This window comes from Morone saxatilis, unplaced genomic scaffold, assembly GCF_004916995.1.
Source record: "Morone saxatilis isolate NCDOM2014 unplaced genomic scaffold, NCSU_SB_2.0 Contig22, whole genome shotgun sequence".
Lineage (NCBI taxonomy): Eukaryota > Metazoa > Chordata > Actinopteri > Moronidae > Morone > Morone saxatilis.
Genome location: NW_023339785.1, coordinates 21728307 through 21739820, shown reverse-complemented (window position 1 = coordinate 21739820; position 11514 = coordinate 21728307). Strand labels below are relative to the sequence as shown.

Sequence of the window (11514 nt, the reverse complement as noted above, 5' to 3'; positions counted from 1 at the left end):
TGGTGTCTGGCTCCTTTTTAAAATAATTTTGCCTTAATACAATTAGGTAAGTAATAGTTGTGTCTCACATGTTTTGTCAGACTACAGCCACAAAATAAAGATTTTCATTCTCTCCTTAAAAGCTATTAGAGCAGTAGAGCGTTAAAATTATAGAGGGAAGGAAAATAAACACTCCAGCCTCTTTTTCATTATCTAACACTGAGTTCATCTTGAGTCAATGCTGAAAAATCAATTCCAGAGTCTACATATAGAAAGCAGCTGTCAGCAAAGACCATTATTCTGCCAACAAACAATGCCAGGAACGAAATACCAATAGAGCACAGGCAGTGTTACAGAGTGGGTCTTGGGCTAGCAAGCTCCAAACTCTAGTTATCAACTAATATTAACACTAACATACACCATTTACAGTACATCATCCTTTATCATGACTAGGGGTCCTATTAAAGCTGCAGTAGGTAACTTTTATAAAAATAACCTTTTGTCATTATTACTGAAATTTTCACTGTGTAAAAATCTACCGGGCCCAAAAGAAAACAACCAATCAGAGCCAAGAAAGATATAAAAACGCTTTGGGTTGGCTTGAAGAGTAGATTTTTTTAGTCCTGCAAATGCCAATAGGAGCACTAGGATGAGCCAAGAAAGATACAGCATAAAGATGCTTTGGAAGCTTCAATATAGTTAATTGTTAAGTCTCATTCCCAGGGTCTTAAAGCCTCCAAATTTGACGCTCTGGGAATGAGACTGAACAATCAGTTATCTTTCTCAGCTCTGGTTGTTGTTTTTTTTCGTCCAGGCCCGGTAGATTCTTGCAAATGCCATTAGGAGCACTAGGAGGAGCAAGAGGAACCTGATTTTGTCTTGTGTACTACTGTCAGGATATAGTGAAAGACAACCACATTTTGAAGATGGTTAAAAGATAAAAGTGACATATATAATGACATCTTAATAGTTGTAGGAGTAGTTAATTAGCTAACTAGCTTGCTAATCTACATCAATTGTTCGCTAGCTAGTTACAACTGATAGCTGATTGATATAGATTTGCTAGCTAGTTGGCTAGCATTTCGCTTACATTAGCTAACTTAAGATGTGTCAATAAATATATAGACCAATCAGCCATAACATTCTGAGCACCTGTCCCATACCAACAAACTGTGATGTGTGTTCTGACACCTTTCTATCCAGACCAACATTAACTGTTTCAGCAGTTTGAGCCCTACAGTAGCTCGTCTGTTGGATCGGACCACACGAGCCAGCCTTCACTCCCCACGTGCATCAATGAGCCTTGGCCTCCCATGACCCTGTCTCCAGTTCATTTCCTTCCTTGGAGCACTTTTGATAGGGACTGACCCTTTGCAGACCGGGAACACCCCACAAGATTTTGTTGTGGTTTGGAGATACTCTGACCCAGTCGTCTAGCCATCACAATTTGGCCCTTGTCAAAGTCTCTCAAATCCTCACACTGCCCATTTTTCCTGCTTCTAACACATCAACTTTGAGGACAAAATGTTCACTGGCTGTCTAATATATCCCACCCACACTTACAGGGAGCCAGATAACCAGATTAATCAGTTGTTATTCCTTCACCTGTCAGTGGTCATAAAGTTATAGCTGATCGGTGTGTATATACGCACATTTTTAAAGTCTGTTGAATTTGCTGAAAAAAAGTTATGATCCTTAAGATTTCAGTTGATTTAGCGCACACACACACACGGTTGACGGTAACAGCAGGGTTTAGTGGCAAATGGCTCCGAAATCTACTCGCTCAAAGTCATTTTTTACTTCCCTCAATCCAAACTGTTGTTCTCTTCCTCTGCAATGTTTCAAACTGATCCTGAAAATGACCATGTCTTGTTTTGTAGGCACATTTGTGAGGGCTAATCTGTGTGACACTGCATTTCCTGAGACTCCTTCACAATAAAAGCCCCCTGACTTTGTTTTTACCCCTTTGGGTGTTTTGCTGCCTCTAATTGTTGTCTCTTATCCAGACAGGATAACTGAGGTGAAGACAAACATCTACGTCACCAGCTTTGGACCAGTTTCAGACACAGACATGGTGAGAGCAGATATTTGACATTTATTTATTGTGTTTATTCACCCACACATTTGCTGTTGAATAAACACTTAGACAACAACACTGCTGCAGAGGAAAGCCTTGTACTTCCTTGTTCATACAAACCTAAAGAAACAAAAAAGGAACTTTTTCTTTTGCTTTATTTTTAGTTTCATTATGGCTTTCCCTCCTTTCATAATTGCATCATCTCCCTCTCTCTCTCTCTCTCCGCACGCACAACACAATACTGAAGTGGGACGAGTTTTCCACACTACAGCACGATGTCTATTCATCTGACAATTTTCATCTTATAAATTATTGAAAGTCCTCTTGTTATTCTAGTCACTCCTTTGTTTATCCTGGGCTTTCCTGTTTATCATTCTGAAGCATGCGCCCACCTTCACATCATATCATCAGCGTCCCTTCTATTGTTGAAGACCCATTTTCCAAGTGATTGATCTATTGATTTAACAGTTATGATGTTGGAGTTCAATGCAGTGGCCCCTGAAAGATATGTAAACTAGAAGGTACTCAGTTTAATATAAACCAACACTTGTGCGGAACAGGTCTCGGGCACAGAATAATAAATCATTTTAAGACTGAAAAATAAAAAACAAATCGCGTGGTGGAAATCCCAAATCCAGATCACCACCCACATCTGATCTGTCCACTAAATTTCAGCCAAATCAAAACCTGAAGTCTACTATATATAGCAAACAGATGGACAGACAGATAAACATCTGAAAGGGCTGAAAACATCATCTCCTTCAATTTCACTGGCAGAGGTCATCACTGAGTACTGAAGCCACTGCCATTAGAGCTTATAACCATAGAAGTAAGCTACTAATATGTCAGAATTAAAAAGTCCATGGGGTAAATTCTTATCAATGTATGTTCAGATTTGAAAAATCATATTATTATTATGTATTAAAAAGTCAAATTAACATTACAGTATAGCAAAATAGGACACAAGGCTGGAAATACATGATTTATTTCAGGTTATAGTCTGAAATATTATCCTCTGACCTGATTGATTTATTCAGATACTGTAGAGCAATTCAGCTGATTGCCGAGGTCGCCGCTTTATAGGATTTATAGGACGTCTACTGACAGCTGGAGCTGGAGAATGAAATAAAAATAATTAGTACGACCAAAAAACATACCATGTCTAGCTTCAAAAGAGACAGACAATTTTTGTAGTAACACAATGCCTTAAAGGATATTTCTATTAATTACAATTTAGATTAACAGATTAATAGTTATAGCCATCATTTGTATTGGTAATATTAACGTTATACTCACTCATTAAAGTATACTGAAGTCAGTTAGCTGATTTTGGGACGCTGCAGCATCAATAAAAAGTACTCAGAAGAGGAAAGAATCAGATGCAGTTCAGTAAACTGCATGAAAAAAACATGAATGTCTGTCTCTCAATCATTTGGGACTTCCCTATCTGGTGTGTGGGAGTCAGCCTTAAGCCCATTTGTTAATACTGAAGACATAAATCTTTAAGAAAAGGTCACAAATATGTAGTTTAATTTTTTTAAAAGGCAAATCCAATCACAGCAGGACTGCACAGGTCAGGCGTTAGTGAACTTGCAACTTCCCAACTGACAGTCGAGGGACATTTTAGAACATTTACTAATTGGCATAAAGAAAAAAAAAGGATTTCCAGTGTGAATCAATTTGTTTTCATTAAAATAGAAAGTAGTCGACGGGCCACCTGTACCATGTCCCGAGGGCGAGCTCAGGTTAGCTAGACTTACTGAATTATTTGCAGCGGGAAGTTCATATCCAAACATCTGTCACATACAGTATACCATAGACCTATAATTCCCGCTTCATCTGTGATCTACAATACTCTGTTTACTTGTGTGATTAGGGATTATTGCTTATGCTTTAGGTACATTCATTTTCACTTCAAATAAAATGTATTATATTAATTAGCTCTACAAGCTGTGGCTTGTTTGTCATTTGTGTGATCATCTAATTTGCTTTAGTGGATAAAATGCTATCGTAAGCAATAATAATGTCACAGCTACAAAAACAAATGCCAAATTTGTAATAACACAGAATTATCCTTGTACTGTAAGAGCTGCTATACCCTAAAAGAAAAGGTGATTTGGTGTCAGTGGTCAGTTTCGGTGTCTCAAGATCTAAATGTCAGAGGCCTTTTAACTGTGACAAGAAAAAAAAACTCTGGAGGAATTTATCATCCTCTCACTCTTACTTGCTGTGTGTGAATCACACAAACATGCACACGCACTCTCACACGTACACACATTTAACAGCGCAGAGCTTTCTGCCCTAAATCCTTCCTTGTGTGTGGTTTATTTTGACAACAGGGGATTGTAGGTCAAGGGGTTGTCTTGGCCTCAGAGCCAGCTTAGGAAAACACCATCTCAGATAGCTGAGAGGAACACGGAGAGCACCGGCCTCACCTTGATGGAGCTTTGACAACTAGAGAAAGCCAGACAGTGCCCAGGTTTTAAAGTGGCAGGTGAAGTCAGTTGTGAAGAACTGCTGCTTGTAGGCTCAGATAAAACAGGGCAGTGAAAATGTTTTATTTTACATTTTTTCAGCAGAAATTGGAGTAATTTTAATATAGTGGAAAGTTGATACCACTGACTCTATATAATTAGTGGACAGAGCTTCTGGGTCTGTGAAGTGTAGCCAACGTGGAATTGTTTTACACCTGCATTCTTTCTAATGGCCAGCAGGGGGCAGCTCCATAGGCTACAAAAAAGAAGTCAGATAGTATAAAGGCTCATGGAGAAATGACCCTACTTCTTGCTTGAGTTATTAGCTCAGTAAACAGATTCCTAATAATTTTATAGTCTCAGTTGCAAGATTCAAGTCTTTTTGAAGTTTCATGATCATTTTGTAAACTATGATCCCATTTAGAGTAAAATAGATGATAAAGCAGGGTAAGCTTTAGGCTACCTTGTAATTTACAAGTTTACAATTCTCAGTGAGTCCGTCCACCAAACAGCACCAAACTCAGATCAAACTGTCAAACTAGGCAGTGCTGAACAACTATAAACCAAGATTATGTCACTGTATTAACTATTTCTCACTTAAAATCATTCCAGGAACATATTTTAGTGTACTTTTTAGCTGTAATACAAGAATGTGTGTGTTGAAACCACGCACAGCCATTGAGCACAACTCAACTTGCAGTACGTCACTGCTACTGGCTCTAAAAAACCAACAGGGTGCTAAACTCGAGGCTTCAAAACGATATTCCACAAACCAATGAGAGACGTCACAATAGGTTTATACTAGGATGAAACATAAAAGCAATAACACAGTTTAATTTATCCACACATTTACCCTTTTTGCCCACAGGAATACACCATAGACGTTTTCTTCAGGCAAAGCTGGAAGGATGAGAGGTTGAAATTTCATGGACCAATGAATATTTTGCCCCTCAACAACTTGATGGCAAGTAAAATCTGGACTCCGGACACCTTCTTCCACAATGGGAAAAAGTCTGTGGCTCATAACATGACCATGCCTAATAAACTGCTGAGGATCAAAGATGATGGGACACTGCTGTACACAATGAGGTAATTAAAGTCCCAGAAGCAAGTTCTATTGATGTTTAATGTGCTGAGATGGATTTCAAGGTCCAGTGTGTAACATTTAGGAGGATCTTCTGGCAAAGAAAAAAATTAATAAAATATGCATAACTATGTTTTTATTAATGTATAATGACTTGATTATAGTAATCATTACCTTTCTGTTACCTTAGAATGAGCCTTTTATATCCACAGACGCTGTGGGTCCCTCCCATGGAGTGTGCCATGTTGAACCGCAGTGTTTCTATAGTACCCCAGAAGGAACAAACCAAACACTGGCTCTAGATAGGGCTGTTTACATTTTGCATGTTTTTCATGCATTTCGCAGCTACCATAGTTTCTCCTTTGCACTTTGAAGCGGAGGGTAAAGCGAGTTTCAGTCTGCAACTACACCGCTACATGCCAGTAAATCTTACACACTGGACCTTTAAAGGAATAGTTCAGCACTTTCCTTTCTTGCTGAGACTTTGAGAAGACGACATTCATCTCTATGCTAAATATGAAGCTACAGTCAGCAGCCTGTCACAGAACCCCCCGCAAAAGAAACACAGCTAGGCATTTTTACACTTTGGTTTTTGTATGTTCACCCTGTTTTTGTGCTAAACTAAGCTAACAAGCCTCTGGCTGTAGCTTCATATTCAGCGTACACACATGAGAGTGGTATCGATCTTCTCTGCAAGAAAGTAAAAAACTTGTACAGTAAAATGTTGAACTATTCCTTGAAGAGGAATGACTTGGACAGAACACTTATAGCCTCATAGAAGCAGGTCCAGTACATACAGAATCCCATTTGTTCAAATGTATTCTTCACGCATCCTATTTTATGTAACTTAGCATCCTTTTGTCAACATGCATTTCAAGAAAATCAATTTGAATGATAAACTACTGCAAGTTGTTTTTCACAGGGGTTGAATAGTGTTTTATAATAGTACAGTTGCATACTATGCAGTTTCTTATCAAAGAGCTAATCTCACCATATAGACACACACACAGTGTTTTGATTTCTGCTGGTCTCTGCAGTACCTTGTTTACTTTGCTCTGCTGATTAGAGTTAAGATTTTGTTTCAAGGCATTACAGAAGGGAAGCGTCTTGAATAATGCATGAGGCTTTTTTTTTCTTTTAGTTTTCCTTTTTTTTTTGAGACCGTACCTAATCTGTGCTGTTTACTTTTTCCATGCATTTGCGAAGTCTCCTTAATTTTCTGTGAATTGGATGCAGGTTAACTGTGCATGCAGAGTGCCCAATGCATCTGGAGGATTTCCCCATGGACTTTCATTCCTGTCCACTAAAATTTGGCAGCTGTGAGTAACTCTGATGATGATAGCGCCTGAGGGACCTTAAAGTAAAATGTTTTCTTTTGTTTAGTTTTTTTCTCGTCACTGGTTCTTTGGCAAGTGAGCAGCCTAAGATCTGAGTGAAGCTGGAATGCATGGCTCAGTTATACACAATATGCAGCAATTAAACAGATATAGAACTGACAGATTAAGGACTGAGTGGAAATGTCTCTGGGAAATATGGGGAAAAAAGACTCATCCAAATATTTTATTTTGTGAACTTAAATCTGTTTAATCACTACTTTATTGCCATGGCTTCTTCACATTTGGATGAAAGTTTTTTGCTTTAAGCTGCTTTTAAGATATTGGTTTAAAAACAAGAGATTATTAAGAGCATCAGTACATGATGGGTCATGTCTGAAATGCCTTGACTTCTCACATAAATTAAATATCCCATTAAATTTCACATTAATCTCTTTGCTCATTTGCTGTTTGCTCACAATACAATAATATGTAGCATAGCCTGACTGGCAGAATCTTTCAATAAGTTTATATAAAGGGGAGAAAAAAATGTTTTTCTGTTTGATCAGGCATTCTTAGGTTAGCTGACAAGCTTTCAAATTTCATATTCAGTGTATGCTGTGACTGATTGAAAAGGGCAAATGTCACCGTGCATCAGTTGCTTGTTGGCGTTTTATGAATTTCATCTTCAACCACTGAGAGATTTTTCTCTCTCTACTGTATTCTTTTTTTCTAGAAACCCAGCATTAAACACAATGTAGTGGGGGGCTTTTCATTTGGGTCAGTGAAATAATTTCTCGAAAAATCATCAATAGCTGCGGTTGCCCCAGATTTATTCCCTATGGGTTTATCCTCTTCTCTTTTTTTAGATGCCTACACAATCTCAGAAGTGACTTATGCTTGGACTCGAAATGCCTCCGACTCTGTGGTGGTGGAAGGAGAAAGCTCCCGCTTGAACCAGTATGACCTGCTTGGACAAACGGTCGGACAAGAAACCATCAAATCGAGTACAGGTAGGCTTTTGTGGAGGTCTAATGGAAGTCTAGAGGGAATTAAATATACCTCATGACTCCTCCATCTCTTCATCCTCTGCAGCAAATGTTCATCCAGCTTAGAAAATGTCTCAGAAATAGGAAAGAAACCCTGGATTTTGGATTTTCAAACACTTATGAAGTCATACTACTAAAATAGTCTGGGTTTTGCTAGATAGTTCCCAGCTGGCATGCAGCAAACTGTGGATATTTAATAGCTTTTTCTAAAACACCCTTTAGCGACAAAACCTGTTTAAACAATAACCCGAAAACTGCGATCTTTACCTTTGACCTGCCTAATTTTTTGGAACCTAAAAATCTTTATTATCTCAGTTCCAAACTGTTTTTTGGTGTGAAAATCAAACTGTGAAGATTTTTAGCTTGTTTGGGTGGATGTTGAACTTGTCCACCTCCTACATGTTGCAGGAGGCGGCCGTAGCTTGCTGTGAAACGCTTGCTAAGTTTTGCCTTTTGGTTACTCACTTTATTTGGCTTGAAAACTGCAGAGAGACATTTGTTCTGGCTTCCTCTGCATGACAAAGATTCGACAAAACAGGGATTTGGCAGTCATGCATTTTGAATTTCCTACTTTGTTCTGTATTCTGTTCATCTCAGAGGAACTGGAAGTGAAATCTGAGATGAGAAATCTTTAAACGTAAACTGAAAGCCAACCTCTTCTGCCCGGCTTTTGATCAAGAATCAATATTTATTTTATTCACTTATTTTATTCTACTAGTTTTGTAAAGTTTCATCCTATTTTATTGTATCTGTTATTTCATTATTATTCAAATAATTGTATATTTATTTCATTTTGTTTTATTTTGTCTCTTTAATCTAATCTAGTTTTTAGTCTTGCTTAAGCTAGCTCTATTATGGTCTGTCTTCTGACTTATTATTGGCTTTACAGTTACTTGTGGAGCACTTGTAACTACACTAACAAGTATGAAAGGTGCTATAAAAACTTAGTTTGACTGATAGATTGATTAATTGATTGATTGATTGAATCTGCATTTAGCACGGCCTGGAGACCCAAAAGCAGCATGACAGGTGAGCTGCTGCTGCGATAAACCTTTTCATTTTATAAACCCCCACTCAGGAGAACAAAATGGGCAAACATTCAAATGCAGTGCAGTTTCTTTGGATGGATTTTAAATGCATGTCAAGAAAAACAGATGCTGGTGCAGAACTAGACATAAGGGAGCACATCTGTGTGGTGTAGCTGTCAGAGACACTAACAGAGGAGCTCCAGGAGAAAAGAATAACTGCTGAGTTCTTCAGTGATTTAAGTGTCTTATGTTGGTGCCCAAAGACACAGGAATGTCTCTCAAAAGTGCAATGGTGCATGAAATGACAAATAAAATCTATGTTCTGGGCCCAGAAAGTGAATAACTCGGTGTGCATTGAAAATGTGGCATTTCACTCAAATGGACCTGCAGGAGACATTAGCAAGTGAATCCAACAGTGACAAGCTCATTAGTGGACAGGATAATTAACTTAAGTCTAGAGTCTTAAGACATTGGCTCGAAGCAAAAAGCAGGGGATGAAAAGTGTAAACGTGTATGGAAAGTAAAGCTTGTATAAAAAATGACAACCTGGCTGGCAAATTAAGCCAACGTGGAGGTAACAAAAGCTGCAGTTCCTCAAACGGCCACTTCAGGCTGGCTGCAAAAGTGTATCTCCATAAGGCCTCATATTAAAATACCCAGTTTTACAGCATAAATAAGTATGTTTACAGCCTGGTGTGGTTGTAGTCTCTAAAGCTTTTTTGTCCGTGACAACCACAGGATTTTTTTATATAACAGACCCCTTTAGATTATATCAAGGCTTCAAGTCACGCTTTGAGTGACAGGTGGGTGCCGTCACTGGCAGCTGGTTTCAGTAACCCGGCTTCTTTCAGCCCGCCTGACTCACGCTCCATGTCTTTGCCCATTTTTGGATCAGCCGTGAGCCAGCGGAGTCATGACTGGCAAAGATGGTGATGACAGCTGGAAACGGCCGCACTGAGCTTCACAACGGCTCTTCAGAAAGCTATCGGTGACGTCACAGAGACCACTTTTTAATTATAGGCCTACAGTCTATGGCTACAACTGATAAAATAAAACTCTCCTTATTATCATTTTAAACTGCATATGTGCAACAGTGGCCAAGGGGAAGGGCTTAGCGAATAATTAATTCTTCCTGTTTTAAGTCTTCTTGTTAATTCATTGAAATTGTGTAAAAAAAAGATATGTTTAGACTAAATTGTAATAATAATGAACTCAGAAATATGGCAGTAACCATCATAAAGCCTTGAAGCCTTGCTGGCTCTGTCAGGGGTCTGAACAGAAATAGAAATATATTGTATCCAAGACAATCAGTTGTCACGTTTAATGTATTTATAAAACACTTTCAACAAGCATATTGTTCACAAAGTGAATACAGAAAACAAAGAACACAAACACATAGAAAAATAGGCTATAGTATAAAAGAAAGAGATAATGAGGACTAAAAATAGAACAAACACATTGCAAACAACACAGAGGCCAAGAAACGGGGCCAGAACTTGAGTGTATATGTGTTTCTGTGTGTTGAAGATGAGGGGGACAGGAAGTAGACAGCGAGGAGAAATAGCTGGTAAATAAATGTGTCTTGAGTCTGGATTTAAATGCTGAGACACTGTGAGGCTAGCTGGCTTCTCGTTGAGAGATGATGAAGAGAGGGATGAAGGCTGGCAGCTGTTTTCTTTTACATGCTGGGAGTGACAAGGAATCTGACACCGAGTGACTAGTGATTATGTGTTGGCTGAAAGAAAATCACTGATGAAGGCTATGCAATACATTTTAAGTTATAAATAAGAGCCTGCAATTATATACACATGTTTACGGGGAGCCACTGAACAGAGAATAAGGCCAGACTGCAGAGTTTTTTCGGGTTTTCTGTAAAGAAAAGGGACATGCTTCAACCTGGGAATGATTATTGTAGGGATTGGAAAACAAAAAAGATTTGTGTTAACATTTGAGTGGATCCTTTGAGGTGACTCCACAGTATTTGAAATAAAGCTGTCGGGGCTGCTTAGGAGACAAAATTTATCATCCACCTTGTGTTGTTTACCGTTTATTTCCCATGTTTTACATTTAATTCGGTCGGGAACTATCATAAAAATGGAAATTCAAATCAACTCTGCAACAGGTTCTCCCTGCTGTGGCAATGCATTGTAGCAGAATGGAATACTTAGCACAGTGATAAATAACATGCAGGGATACATAGGAAATAATCCCTCCAATGGTTATTAACTTAGAAATAAACGCCCTCGAGGGTGCGCAATAAACAAAAAGCAGAACCAAAGCAGGTGGAGGCTGGGAGGAGTGGAGCAGCAGTAACGTCAGCATACAGAGCGAATGTGAATGTCTTTAAATAGGCCGCCACATCAGTGCAGTGAGATGTGATTGTGCTGTGGTTGTGGTTGGTTAACTGTGAGTTGACACCGCAGAGGATGGCGCCAAACAATGGCATGCTATAGTTAGTTATTACGGTAGAAATGCAATGTCATTGTTATGGATAATAATAATAATAATAA

The 11514-nt window shown here is 38.6% G+C and overlaps 1 protein-coding gene across 1 annotated transcript in view; it reads left to right on the top strand.

The window, feature by feature from the left end:
• The window catches only part of LOC118333180 (gamma-aminobutyric acid receptor subunit alpha-2), a 32600-nt gene that overhangs the window by 11491 nt on the left and 9595 nt on the right, over positions 1-11514 (top strand). Inside the window, exons 3-6 of the mRNA XM_035668715.1 lie at positions 1986-2053; positions 5399-5619; positions 6851-6933; positions 7797-7940. Of these exons, the coding sequence (XP_035524608.1) occupies positions 1986-2053; positions 5399-5619; positions 6851-6933; positions 7797-7940 (516 nt within the window). The remainder of the gene's footprint in view (positions 1-1985; positions 2054-5398; positions 5620-6850; positions 6934-7796; positions 7941-11514) is intronic.